The sequence below is a fragment of the Bombyx mandarina genome, chromosome 22, assembly GCF_030267445.1.
Source record: "Bombyx mandarina strain Sakado chromosome 22, ASM3026744v2".
Lineage (NCBI taxonomy): Eukaryota > Metazoa > Arthropoda > Insecta > Lepidoptera > Bombycidae > Bombyx > Bombyx mandarina.
In genome coordinates this window covers 5,652,006-5,666,962 of record NC_143228.1, presented here as the reverse complement: position 1 = coordinate 5,666,962, position 14,957 = coordinate 5,652,006, and the positions used below count along the sequence as shown (strand labels likewise).

At 34.5% G+C, this 14,957-nt stretch overlaps 2 protein-coding genes across 6 annotated transcripts; one reads left to right on the top strand and one right to left on the bottom strand.

Moving 5' to 3' along the window:
• Window positions 1-3,931: 3,931 nt before the first annotated feature.
• Window positions 3,932-6,587, top strand: mst (misato mitochondrial distribution and morphology regulator). 4 transcript variants are annotated; one of them, XR_016324995.1, is made up of 3 exons: window positions 3,958-4,561; window positions 4,959-6,181; window positions 6,270-6,587. XR_016324995.1 is itself a non-coding variant. In XM_089736774.1 (2 exons), the coding sequence occupies exons 1-2, from the start codon at window positions 4,085-4,087 to the stop codon at window positions 6,117-6,119; spliced, it is 1,638 nt and encodes a 545-aa protein (XP_089592900.1). In that variant the 5' UTR covers window positions 3,932-4,084; the 3' UTR covers window positions 6,120-6,587. The 4 variants fall into 4 exon arrangements, 2 of the variants coding, with proteins under 2 accessions (XP_089592900.1, XP_089592899.1); XR_016324994.1 differs by having other exon boundaries at window positions 3,958-4,565; window positions 4,963-6,181; XM_089736774.1 differs by having other exon boundaries at window positions 3,932-4,561; window positions 4,959-6,587.
• On the bottom strand, window positions 6,583-14,527 carry scaf6 (SR-related CTD associated factor 6). 2 transcript variants are annotated; one of them, XM_028174389.2, is made up of 14 exons: window positions 14,237-14,527; window positions 13,980-14,150; window positions 13,593-13,879; window positions 12,532-12,694; window positions 12,105-12,252; window positions 11,728-11,804; window positions 11,350-11,548; window positions 10,711-11,275; window positions 10,481-10,614; window positions 9,641-9,808; window positions 9,431-9,543; window positions 8,432-8,561; window positions 7,218-7,384; window positions 6,583-6,789 (listed from the first exon to the last, which is right to left on the bottom strand). In XM_028174389.2, exons 1-14 carry the CDS (start codon window positions 14,259-14,261, stop codon window positions 6,686-6,688), a joined length of 2,451 nt encoding a protein of 816 aa, XP_028030190.2. In that variant the 5' UTR covers window positions 14,262-14,527; the 3' UTR covers window positions 6,583-6,685. The 2 variants fall into 2 exon arrangements, with proteins under 2 accessions (XP_028030190.2, XP_028030191.2); XM_028174390.2 differs by having other exon boundaries at window positions 13,593-13,790; window positions 14,237-14,505.
• Between the last annotated feature and the right edge of the window lie 430 nt (window positions 14,528-14,957).

Below are 14,957 nucleotides of genomic sequence, written 5' to 3'. Positions count from 1 at the left end.
GCCATTTTCATAGTTCGTGACGTCTACTGTGTAGCGTATCTTCATCAAAAGAAATCCCATAAAAACAGCATGGCTGTTTGTTAATGATGTCTGGGAAAGAATTAAAAACTCTATTTCTCTTCAATGTTCTATTGACGAATTAAAAAGGAGGAGAAATTCGTGAGACATTCGTAAACAAGCGTAGGAGGAAGCGCAAACGGGTTCGCAAATTGAGTACCGAACCCATTTGCACAGCCGCTAGGTTTGCGAATGAATGTTTGACGGTCCTTCACATGCGCGCAAACATTCTCACACAACAAATCCCACTCCTCCTGGCTGAGCCATTGCTCGCCCACCTGTCCTGGTGAAACTGGAAAGGCCTCCGGGCCACCAGTAATCTTTCAATCATAAAAAAAGGGTAAGACGCCCGATGCAGTCGTATCAAGCGATGCAACGGTGTTCGAATCCTGCAGACGGGTATCTGTAAACGGAATCCCCAGCGTTAAAAAAAGTGAGTACCAATTTTTCTAATGAAATACGTACTTAACAAGCATTCACGACTGACTTCCATGGTAAAGGATAATAAATCGTGTAATAAAAATCAAACCCGAAAAATTATAATGGGCTGTATGCTCGTCTTCCTACAAGGGCAATAAATAAAACAATAATGAAAATTCGAGTCTATTAAAGTAGAATTATTTTGTCCGTGCAGTTTGGGTCATAAATAGTCGGAGCGGTGAAGCGAATATTTCGCTCTCTCTTCCACTCACGAGCCTTATGGACGGGCATAGTGATGCGCATTATTGTTTTCGATAAGGGTTATCGATAGTGTATTTAGTTTTGTAATTTTGTGGGTTAGTGATAAAAATGAACGTAAAAATCATTAATCGAACATTTACACTACATATCGCCGCAGCAAGTTAACGAGAACGGCAGAAATTAACACGTTGTAACTTTTCGGGATCTATTTTCATTTCAGTGAAAATTTTTAACACCCTATTTTTAACGCCCTAGCCGGGATATGTTTTATGACCCAAACTGCACCGACAAAATAATTCTACTATAGTTACATTATAATTTAGGTTCAAATAGGAGGTGCATAATCTCACTTGCAACTTCACTATTTACATACTTTGATCAATATTTTTTTCATGTGTTAGGATGAGCCATGGAGTTAATAAGTGCCTAAATAATAATAAAATACTAACTATACTATGGGATAAGCTCAGTACCTATACTATTTCCATTTCTTTGTTTTCTCGATGACAGTTCTAATTTAATAGTTGTAGTGCTGTGACAAAATAAGTAATGATATCGATCGCATATATTTATTATATTTTGAACAAAGACACATACAACAAAAACTTTCAAATATATATTTTCAAGCTGGGAACACTTAATGGCCCACCACCTTTTTGTGTTTGTTTTAATATGTCACTCGCAACAAGACGGTTGTGCTATATAGTCACCACATTTCTGTTCATTGAGTTTTTTCACATCAAAGGCTTATTACACTTGGCTAAATTTAGTCGACGGAATTCAGAAGCAAATTTAGAAGAAAGTCAGAAGCATCTGATTACACTGTTCTAAATTCAATTACTAAATCAATTATTGTCAGCTTAAACGCGACGAAGTAGGACGTGTCGTGTGTGTAAGAGGATGGCCCAGCATTGTCTAGACAACAAAAAATTGGTCTTGGCGTAGCCCTCGCTGTCGGCTCAATTGAATCAAAAAAAAAAGAAAAAGAAGAATATTTATTGCTGCGTGGAAAGTTAGCAAATATGAAGATTATGAGTGATTTAGAACCAGTAGACTTCAAAAATTATCAACGAATGGATTCGAGATCGTTTAACCTAGTATTAAACCTTGTGACACCGTTTATTCAAAAGCAGGATACTATTCTACGAGATAGTATAAGTTCAAAAGAAAGATTGGTTGTAACATTAAGACTTCTTGCAACAGGAAATTCGTATCAAGATTTAAAATTTAGTTCTTTAGCCCTTGTCGGGCTATTTATAAAATGTCTGCCACATTAAATAAAGGTAACGAAAATAAATACTTTTTATTCGGAAGTAAAAAACAAACAGTACCGTCCTTACACACGGAGAGCTATGGGACGACTGATATCATTAAGTAACTAAATGCGATTACAACTTCCTAAATGCGTTTCTAATTAGGCTTCTAAATGATTTAACTCAGTCAGAAACCATCCTTGCTACTGAATTTAGTAGGCTAGCTTAGTGAATGCTATTACACTTCACTAAATTTAGCCAAGTGTAATAAGCCTTTTATCCATACGATTGCTGCCCAGCTGTCAAATATCAAAATGCTTAAAGGATCTGTTCTGAAAAGGGAAGTGAGAGAACTGGTGATCAAGGTTCATAACTACTTTGAAGCAATCAAAAATTGTATCAAAATGATGGCCCGCTATTAGCACTGTCGCAAGTGTGAGAGCGTATTGTGGCCGCCTTAGGAATTAGTGGAACTACTGTTTAAAAAATTACTACCGAAGTTTACGGTACAAGCGGCATGCAGGAAAATAAGCTTCATACGCCGAAGAAAAAACGCCAACCACGTCGTGTGACATCGGTTAACAACTACGACACTGACGCTATTCATCGTCAATATATTATTATGAATATTACTTGCGCAAAGAAATTCCAACACTTAAAAACCTTGAAGCATACTTTACCTACCTCCCTTTTACAGCAAACAAGATATTAGATTTATTACAAAATGCATGTGCAGAACTAACCGCCGAACACTGGGAAAAAATTGTGAGAAGAGCCAAAAACATTATAGCGTCGGATTGGGAAATTCATGTGGCATTCGATAATATAAAAGTATAGAAACTTATAATATATGTTGGGGAGAGCTCATCGAGTGACAGTGACGCTTCGTCAGATTTTGTTAAAAATAAATAAATAAAGAATCAACACAATATAATTAGATCTTGTAATGAAATGTAATATTAGTTAATAAATTTGTACAAAATTACCCGGTGATAGTTTAGTTTCTTACACTTTGTAAAAAAATATCGGGTCTGTTATCGTGTTACGTTTATCGATAGTTGCATCCCTATGTTTCTCCGACTCTGCTATGACCTTGTACGTGCGTAAGCGTCATATTTTTATTAAATAATGTAGGGCTCACTGAATTTGTCCCCCATTTTTTTGATTTTCGATTTATTTTTATTTTTAATTATTTGTTAAATATTTAAAAATTTATTAATCTTAGCGATAAAAATAAAGATATCTAGTAAGGGTAGGCCAACTTAAGGGTGATCATTTGTTTAATTAATTATAAGTAAATAAAAGACGAACAAACGATTTATTTTTTTTGCGAATGAAAAATGATAATATGAAGTGAAATGAAATGAAGTTGATTAGTAATATGAAACATGGCATGAAATGAAATGAAATTAGAGTAGACGATATTGGATGAAATATAATCTCAGTAAAATGGTGGTCATTTACTAAGACTTTTTCAGTGAACTTTTTGGAGCATCTCGAGAAGTTACGTCCAGCAGCTTTTTTCCCCCACATTTGTGCACTTTCACAGATACTAAACAGTTAATAAACTACCGCCATTATGCATTTAAGCCCGAAGAAACACAAATAGACAAAATAAAACAAATCCCAAAGTTCACTCCTTGCGTTTCCGCCAAAAAGTCGTAGGATAAGTTCATCATTTATTTATTTTCAAAGCAACTGATTAATCCCAAATCATTATTTATTACTTAAGGTTACATTCAATTCATTACATAATAATCGAATCTCGAATTTCCAAACCGAAATCGAATTTTTTCTATAACAAAACCAATTTGTTATAGAAAAAATTCGATTCTTCTCGATCTAGATCTCAGAATCTCAGATTGCATCCGTGCTTGACCTAATGATAGACCTATATAGTTTCGTTAGGTTTCCTAATTCAGTGATAATACCATATTAAGTGTATTATCTATGCTTATACCATAGACAAGACATATATGTTCATACTCATACAAACAAATTTTAAATCGCGCACCTACCTGTATAGAAAAACAAAGATTTTTAAGAAGAAATAACACACTAAGAATTGTAGTTGCATTTAATTTAATTTGAAAATGTCAACACGTGAGATACTGACCTTACAGTTTGGTCACTATTCAAATTATGTTGGTGCCCATTTTTGGAATATACAAGAGCTCAGTTTTGATTACAGTGGTACTGCAACTACCGATCTAAATCACGATATTTTATACCGAGAGGGTCAAACGTCGAGGAATGAAGTAACTTACACACCCAGATTACTGATAGCTGATTTGAAAGGGGCTTTAAAAACTCTACCACAAAGTGGTGGTCTCTCGGATGACGCACAGGAAACAGATTTACAGTGGGATACAGTAGAAAAAATAGAAGAACCCCCGCCAGAAAAAAACCAATATCTCGCTGCTATTGATTCTGTTCAAACAACAGTAGCTGATGGAAAGAAAGATTACAATCTTGAAGAGAGTGTAATCACTTGGACAGATTACCTGTATCCTCGTTTTCATCCTAGAACTGTGAATGTAGTGAATGAGTATCAACACGGAAGTAATAAGGCAAGTTTTACAATTTGTACATATATACATCTTGTTGTTACAATACATTTATTGTTATATTAATGTGATTGAAATCAGATCTAATCTGGATAGTTAAGGAAAAAAGTCTAAAAGGCTTTTGTGTACCAGGTATGATCGTACAGAAATGGAGGTATGATAAGCAGTTACAGACCATTTGGGAGTAACCGTTTTACCAAATGGAATGTGGCCCAAGAGAATGTTAAAATTGTAGTAATTACAATTAATTACCAACAATCAATTATTGTTGCAATATTAAATTAAATTCACATCATTTCATACATTCAACTGATTCTTTTAAAATTCAAATGAACTATATATTTAATATAATATACACATATTTATTGTATTCAAATACGATTCATTGTAAAATTTTCAGGAAGCTTTTGACATCTATCCAACTGGTAGAGGAGTATGGAAATCTGATTATGGTGATCTATTTAGTGACAATATCAGAAAATATGTTGAAGAATGTGACAGCATGCAAGGTTTTCAAATAAATTTTGACTGCACAGACGGTTTTGCTGGCCTAGCTCTTGGTTGCATAGAACACCTTTCTGATGAATATACAAAACCTATTTTGGCCTACCCTATTATAGCATCACATTTTCCTGACAACAACTCCAATACACAAGAAGAAAGAGATATATCAAATTTAAGAGATTCCATTAGATTAGTGAACATTCTTCTTTCAATACAAGAATTATCTGAGCATGCCACTATGTATGTTCCTTTATGTACAGGAGAAAAGGGTTGGAGGAAACCTGGTAATGCAAGAACATTTGACTGTCTAAATTATGATCCAAAACTATATTATCACTCATCAGCTATATTGGCATCTGCTATTGACACGCTCAGTCAAAAATACAGGCATAAAAGTAATATTCATACAATGTCTGACATTTGTGCTGATATGACAGGATATGGACGGAAGATGACTGCAGCATCTTTGGGTATGCCAATAGCAATAAATGAATCCCAATATCTTATTGACTATTTAAATGAACGAATTCAACCAATATACAGCTGTATAACGCCTGGTTGTAAAATTGCTAATGACAAACTTTTTCAACTGATTACAATAAGGGGTATACCAGAAAGTTATTTAAAGGCACCACCAAAAGAAGCAAAGGCTCAACAAAATTTACCAGCATATAGGTGTAACAGCGTGAAAGAAATGTTTGAGTTATATTTTCAAGCTAACAATTTCTTGTCTGCTACAAACTTAACAGTTAATGAACAACCTCTAAATTTAAAAACTCCATTCCCACAAATATTTACAAGGAACTTGAATAAATATGGATTTATTAAAAATGATAACCGACTCGAGGATGTCGAAAGTTGTGCTGTGATAGCAGGTTATCATAATGGAACTTTCCTTGCAAATATGATAGAAAAACTTCATAGAGACGTCAGTAGAATAAGATTTGCAAAATTACACAAGTTTAAAGAAGAAGGCCTTGAAGCTTCAGAATATACAGAGAGCTTGGACAAATTAGCAGAATTTAAAGACAATTATGAAGATGATTTCGAATTATGATTGATTCTACTTCTTTTTCAACAATCACACAATGGGTCTGTTCATTTTTGTAAAGATATCATGTGAGGATATTTCTTAACAATTATAGTACCAGTATTGCATTTTATATACGTTGTGACTGTTGTTAAATAACATGATTTGGTTCACCAGTTTCAGCAAACTACATACATTATTACTTTTTCACATCGTCGCCTCGTGCAGTACTCTAGTGGATGTGGGATACACAATTAGCATCACCTTCCACTATTTATTGCGAATTAATCACGACAGTTGGATCCTACTTGTGTGAACAAGGCAAGGAACTGCATCCCATACAAGATCATCATCAGCTACTATCACATGCTATCACATACCAGAGCAACAATGCCTTATACCTCTTAATGTAAATGTGTGTTCAATGATCATGATAAGAAGTTGATTATCCACTAGAAGTTTTAATAAATGAATTAAATAAAACTATGAATAAAACTATTTTATCTTTATTTAAAAGATGATTTAGGTAATAGAATTCATTTCATCCACACATAACCCATTGTACACATTTACAAAGTCTTAGCCTGCGGGAATCATGAAGAACGTTCAAGGGCTCTTTCCTTCATTCTGCTGATGAACGCTGCACCTTTGTTTTTTCTGAAGTTTTCATAGGGATCATTCAAACTGACGCCAACACCTATAAAAAAGATTCAGTGCTTTAAATTTTTTGTTTTTTTTTGTTGCCCTTGTAGGCCGACGAGCATACGGTCCGCTTGATGGTGAGTGGTTACCGTCGCTCATGGACCTCAGCAATGCTAGGGGCAAAGCCAAGCCACTGCCTACCACTTAATACTATCCAGAAGTCTCTTTTGAAGAAAGACATGTCATAGCGCTCGGGAAACACCGTGGAGGGGAGCTCATTCCATAGCCGGATGGTACGTGGCAAAAAAGACCTCTGGAAACGCACTGTCGATGAACGCAGCAGTTCCGGATAATATGGATGAACTCTGCTCCGATAGCGGGAGGTGCGATGATAAAAAGGAGATGAAGGGATTAGGAAGGAAGTACTTACCTAATTTGAAAAATAATAATTTTAACAACATTACAAACATGATTATTTATTACCTTTATATTGGTCTTGTCTATCTCTTACGAAACCGCCACTGATAGGTTCTGCAATACCCTGTCCTGAAGCACCAAGGCCCCCTGCACTCCAACCCATCTTTTGTAGCATTTGATGCCCTTTATTTGTAGAATCTATACCTCCGGAAGTCGTGGGATATGCTCCACCACTATTTAAAAAAAAGTTAATGCAAAAACATTTTTTCAATAATGACCAAATTATATAGTTGTATAATAAATATACATATATATGCTATTTTATTTGATAATTGTCTTCTAGATGGGTAATGTACTGTACACTGTACTGTGACTGAACCTTATAACTCATGTCTCAAGGTGGGTAGCGGCATTTACGTTGTAGATGTCTATGAGCTCTGGTAACCACTTAACATCAGGTGGGCCGTAAGTTCTTCCACCCATCTAAGCAATAAAACAAGTAATTTTTATCACAACTTCAGCTGCTATATATATATAAACTATTGTAGAAGGCTTTCTCATCAAGACTTTTTCGATTCAAGATTATTATTGTCTCTAACATAACGTGAATTATAAATTATTAATTTAAATATCTCAAACGAAATAATGAAGGTTAAATAAAAATTTGTGCTTAGCAACAATGTCTGCTTAGCTAACAATACCGCACAACACAAATCAAGTCGAGCTTTTCTAAATCCCTTCGCTTCGAACATTAGCTATAGAAGGCATCTGCACAACGACCTATGTATACGAGCGTCGACTATGCACGTCGACGTTAGCGCTGTACGTCTTTACCATCAGCCCCGCGATATTCTTGTTTTTTAAACATACATATGAGGTATGCCTAATGATGGTAGGTACTTGTTGTATTTTCTTAATTATATATACGAATTATTGATAATTGTTATTTGACAGTAATTACTCTAAAAACTTTTGTTGTATATATGCACACTTTCCGGTGTAGTGCTCCGCCGTTCAGTAGCCCTACTACGGGGAATTCGTGAACCATTAAGCCGCGTCATTCTTACGAAGCGCACTGCCGCAGCGAGAGTTATAAGATATACATTTTTAATTGACATACGATATGCTATATTAGCTATTTATGAATGAATCACAAACATCTGATAAAATTCTCATAAGATATTCTGTTCTTTTTATCTGTGCTAAAAACGAAGAAACGAATTGATTCGCGCGGTATTGTTTGCCAACACAATATTATATTAAAGAGATAAAATTCTCACAGAAAACTAGGTGGTGTTGGCGATCTAGAACGTTCCACACGGCGCGATCTTGGTGAGTCTCTGTGTCTTTCTCGTTCGCGGGAATTACTACGTGATTTTGATCTTGACCTCGACCGGGTACGTCTTCGTCCTGAGAATTAACAATAATAGAGAAACTCAACTTGGCATAATATAAAACGATCGAATTAAGTAGTTAAAATAGACTTAGTGAACTTTTGTATTGACACATTATTATTCTTATTATTTATTGGACTGATAGAATAGAATAGAATAGAAAAAAAGCTTGTTTACTGCTAAACATAAGCTTCTTCAAGAAACGCCAAGACGTCCTGTGCTGCCTACATCCGGACATTTTTGAGATCATCAGTGAGTTTTTGGGCCACATTGTGAAAAAAATACTTAAGCCTAATATATTTGGAAACATTTTACACACATAGACAATATATGGGTACTTTTCACAGGTTTATATTATACTTCACTTTATATTATACTATACTAGCTCAGGCAAGTCAACCCCGTTTATTCACACGCTTGTGTTTTTGTGAACGTTTGCCAAGGCTAGCATGCAAACGTAGTATTATTTGAAACATGTATTATCTATACATTAATATAGTATTATAAGAGACCAGCTGTAGCCATCCGCTTCGCTGGGCATTTAAAATTAACATTATTATTTCTCACCCCCACAAAGATTCTCATCATTAACGCCCCCGCAACTGGTGTAGGGAGTCCAACACTCATATAAATATTAGTCTATGCATTAAGTACATGTATTTTCTACGTGGATACCAAGTTTCAAGTCAATTGGATGTATGGTTCAATAGTTATAACGGAACATCCGTAAAAACCATTGTAGATTTATATATTACTATAGAAGTATAGATTATTCATGTACGAGATAAAATTAGAAATTGTCTACACTTAATTCAATAACCAGAATCGTCGGGTGTAATGAACAACTAAATCTCTACTACCTCATGATATTTGAATAAAAATTACCTTCTCTTGCACTTTCTCGCTCTCTTTTCCACATATTGTGTTTTCTTTTAGGTGACTGTGAACGTGATCGTGACTTCATTGGTATATTAGGTTCGGGTGTTTTACTCCGTGATCTAAAATAGACAACACAAAGTTAATTGGATCAAGAATTGGGATTATAATTATTTTTCATACAAAATCTTTAATGTGTCTTGAGTATATATATTTTACCTGTATCTTCTTCCTGGTGGAGTAGGTTGTTTCTGTAAATCCTTAGGAATTGGACTGGGTGATTTCGATTTTTGTCTATAACCTTGCGCTATAGCGTCTTCTTTCATCTTTCTTGCTGAATTTTTTGCTTTGTAATACTCGTATAATCCTAATTTCTCCCACCCTTCACTGCAAATTTATTAAATATAACATATAATGTTCTTCTTCAATATTTACCAACAGTGAGGTTATATCATGTTTTTATTGCCATTAGGGGCCATCCATAAAGTACGTCACACGAATTTTAGGACTTTTGAACCCCTCCCCCCCTCCTTGTCACATTTTTATAACCCCCCCCTCCTGATGTGACGTCACACATTTTTAAAATTTATGTATGTATTTAAAAATAATCGAGAGAAAACAGCTATTTTCATTTTTTACTTATTTTTATTAAATAATAATCTAATAAAATCAACATAAAGTCCAACATTTCATAAAGCTTTTAATTTTAATTTTAAAATTTTTAATTCAAATACAAACTTTCGTTTTAGTATTTTAAATTTTAACATGTGACGTCATAAAAATAATTGACCCCCCCATGCCCCTTGTCACACGATGTCACACTTCGGTGATACCCTCCCTCCCCATTAACGTGTGACGTACTTTATGGATGGCCCCTTACTGGCAAACAACCATCACTATTCTGTGAAATCACTGTAACTATATCATCACCAGTCTTTACTGTGATGGACAGTTACTATACTATGCCTTAAATCCAGTGTATATTTAGATGCGAAATATAATTTTCTGAATTCAAAGGAATATATAATAGAATAAAAGCTATTTGAAAATGAGACTCACTTATCTCGTGGACGTTCATGATTCGGCGAGGCAAAGAATGCATCAACGGCTGCTAAAAGTCTATCATTTGGAGGTGCTGGTGGTGGTAAACGAATTCTGTCCGGGTCTAATGGTTTATAGTTGTCATCTTCCAACTAGAAGACAATGAAATTTAGCATGCAAATTAATTATTTACATGTATGATAAAGAAAGTATGAAAAAAAAAATCCTTAAAGTAAGAACATAATTACCATAATAAGTGGAACCATTAAACCAGCGGGGAGTTCGAAGTATGGTACTGAAGGCATCAAATCTTCATTGTTAATTTCAGGAATTAATGGTGGAAAACCTGGTGGAGGTTTGCTAAGGTCAGGAAGACCATTTTGGAAAGCCTGCAGTGGTGCATTATCAAGAGGCTTGAAGCCTGGTGGTGGTACGGAGAAGTTTACATTTGGTAGATTAGATAAATCAGGATCTTCAATATTTTCTTTCTTTTGCTTTGCTATTTGTTCAAATATTTGGCTATCATAACTATTCTCATTTCCACTGATACTGTTGTTTGTTGGGTAATTATCCCCACTTTCACTACCATATTGCTGACTATTTGAGTTTGCATTAAAGTTTTGATCATAGCCACCCATCTGTGGATATCCTATGTCACTGAAATTACTATTATGAAAATTTCCCATATTACTTTGTTGCTCATTTTCATTGTTTTCTTGAGTTTTTTGCATCTCAAGGGCATGTTTTTGCATTTCCAATTGTTGTATTTGTTGCATTGTGTGACCAACAAAAGCTTGGTGTTGTGATTGATAACTGCAATCAAATAGAATATATTAATTTTTTAGTTATATTGAACACTAATCTGTTTTATTCTTGCCATAATTTACTTCTCAAAAGTAGATTTAGTTTGCTGTGTCAGATGCGTAATAGCATTCGCATGCTGTGAGATTAAGGCGTTCTGATAATCTTGGTAGGAGCTGGTGGGACTCTTCATTTTTTCAATTACTGCTGTCTCGAAATAGTTAGACTTGGACTCCCAAAGACGAAGTAACTTGTTTAACTTAGCTTCCTGCTCCTCTGTCACCGCTGAAACAGCAGAATAATGAAAAAGTTGTCATATGGGTCAGCGTGATACTAAGCAAGTTACCTGACTGACGAGAGAACCACAGGTGGAGTTCTAAAGATGCTTTGAGCTGCAGATAAGAATTTGCATTCGACAATAAAGACAAACCTAAATCTCGAGGGCATTATTATAAATAAGTTACCTATACTGGCATTGCAAAACATTGGAACCACCACATTTTCCAAATTTTTCTTGAGATCTTCTGCGTTTTTGCGTGCACTGTAATTAGGAATAATAGTATCATAGACACCGAATTGACAATAAAAAAGGGACACAATACTTTATTAAAATATGTTTATGTTTTGCTTAATAGCATAGTACAAAAAAAATACATTAACATTTAATACTTGTTGTAATTATTACTAGATATATTTTATATCCTATTCAATATCCCACAAATAATGACAAATACGCTTTACAATATTTAAACATAATCCTTTATTAAGCACAACCAATCAATAATTACCCAAACCATTCTAAATGTACACTTTAAATATCAAATTTGTTTTTGGTACTAACCAATGATGGAGTACATCATTTACAAGGTAAATGATGTGTAGTTTCTGAGTAAAAGCAGCACCAGTTTGAGTGACTTTTCTAAGCAGGTGTTGAGATATGACTTTGCCAGCATCATGGGATGTAGCATGTTGAAGTATCCAACCCTTTCCTAATGTTACATGTAAAAATAAAATACAGATTCAAAAATACAAAAAATAAAACTGTTTGTTCCCACAGTAGCAGTTAGCAGTATTTCGAGTATTTCTTGAGTTTGGGAACATGATGTTTGGTCAGTCAGAATAGACAAAAAAATTTGCAAAATATTAGCTAAGATTTAAAAACAAAAATAATATAATTGTATATGGATTGATTAAATATTACATACAATATTCAAGAATGTAGAGTATACAGTTGAGTCATAAGTTATTCAGTTGAATTTAAAAAGTACCTGAAGAAATACTGTCCTTAGTGCAACTGTCTATTATTGGCTGTAAGATATTGTCAAGTTCACTAAGATTGATGTTGTTCTCATCAGCCATTATCTGTAAAGACTCCATCTGTGCCTTGCTGACAAGCTCATTGATCTTCACTTGCTGCTGTTGTATCAAAACCTAGAATGCATATTATTTAATTCATAGGAACTTATTGGGGTGTTTCATATGAAATATTGGAAAATAAACAATGTGTACAAATCTCAAAACTTAGTTTGAATTTCTAAATTCCAATAGTTACTGCATATATACGATCTATATAAATAATTAACTTATTTGTTTTCTTTAAACAAAATATCCAAATAGTGTCTCAATAAAATATATCAAGTTATTTCAGTGTACATTTCTTATTGCCTTAAATAGGTGGATGAACTGGCATTAAATGGTAACCATAATATAATAATATATCCTACCAGCCAACTTGATACATGAGGTAATAGCTATCACATCATTAAAACCAGAAACTCTTGCAGCAGAAATTAGTAGAAAGAGTATGGCTAATAATGACTAATAAAAATAATACTACTGGTAATTTTATGTTTATAATACAATGTTATTCCTTGACCATAGAGGTACTGTGTGAACATGTGGTATTTTTTGAAAAATGGTTTGATCCCAGCACAATCATCTCATTCAATATGAATGCACTTGGGTGTATTATCCATAAGGCTATTATGTTAATACCCCGCTTTTAATGTAGGTAATGCAAAAACAAAAATCTAATCTATGCCCAACTACTTTTGCATGAGTAGGTACTGTAGTCATAATAATAGTATACATAATAATGTAGTCTTAATAAATTCAATTTATAAACTACAATGCAAAAAAAAAAGGTATCAAAAACAATAATCTTTAGTAACAAAATATGTTTTCCTTCTAGACCTCTATTTTACAGGTGGGAAGACTTGTTTGGCTTGATGTAAACTTACTTAATCAAACAGAAACACTATCATTACATCACACCACCAAGCAATTAAGATCATACGCATGTTTTTACTAATTTACTGTACATACTTACAGCATGTTGAGCATTTAGATTATTTTCTGACTGAGTAATCTGTTCTTTCAGCACATTGATCTGTGTTGTGATGCTGTCGATTTCTTGTGGGTGCTGAGGAAGGGGAGGCGGGGCAGAGTTGACTGCAAGCCACTGCTGAAGTACAGGTGCCGCCGCCATCGAGGCCGCTAGACCCAGCTGAGCAGGCGTCGCGCTGGCCTGTTGGGGCATTACATATTGCCTGTTCTGTGCCATATAGGCCCCGGCGGGAGCGGATGCCGCCTGCCCACCGGCCGTTTGCTTTAGAACTATAAACAGCGGAGGTTCACTTAGATTGGTTAAAACAAAACGTATCAGCTATCATTGATTATGGTGGATAGCTTCTGTCATCAGTTTTGTTATGCTTACTTGCTTGTTCTGTCGTCACTTTGTATTGATAGTAGTTGAAGTACTCGCCGCCATACAGGAAACTAAATTTTGGGTTATTTTTTTGTTTGTTCTTGGTCATCTTCTCAAATTCCGGTCCATTTCTTGCGACGAATTGCGCTAATTTGTCGATTATGTTGCGGAGATCTTGATCTGAAAATATATATTTTATAGTAATTAATGTTTATTTATAACTGGATTTACTTGAATGCAAATATATTGTTATGTGTGTGCGGTACCTTGCGGTGGCTGTGGCAGTTCCATTTTTATCGTTTACGAGGTTATTGCTTGATGTAGCTTAGTGTCTTAAACTAATAGACTATTATTACTTTAACGACATTTTAATGTCATTTTACCAGAAAATAACGATCTAAAAGAGATGTTATCACTATTTTAATTCTTTATGCGATTTATGTAGTGCTGTATATGATTAAAACACATCGGCCATTTGTAAATTGTTGGCTTTAATATTTTATTACTAGACTCAAATACTAGGTGTATAATCTATGCTTACAACTGTCAGTGTTTCATAAATATTATGTGTAGTGTCTATGGTCACTATTTAACTCCTAGCGCATTGACGATCTTGTATGTGTACGGTTATGGTTGTATTTTTACAAAATATTTGGTTTATACCTACAAAATTGCTGTTTAACATATAGAAAATTATAATTTATATTTTTATTATTTTGTTTTTACTTTTATCAAACAAATTCACCCATGTCAATAATCAATATACGGGAGTGAATAAACTATTCAAAGGCATTTTGTACAGCCTCTCGGGAATTGATATTTTTTCCAAACCTTGGTAAAAATAGATGTCTGTAGGCGCAAGGTCTGGTGAGTATGATGGATGATGCACAACTTCTAACTCCAGTTCTTGTAGCTTAGACACTATTTGTTGTGCTGTATGAAGTCGAGCGTTGTCGTGTAGGAGCAACGCGGTCGTGAAGTTAACTA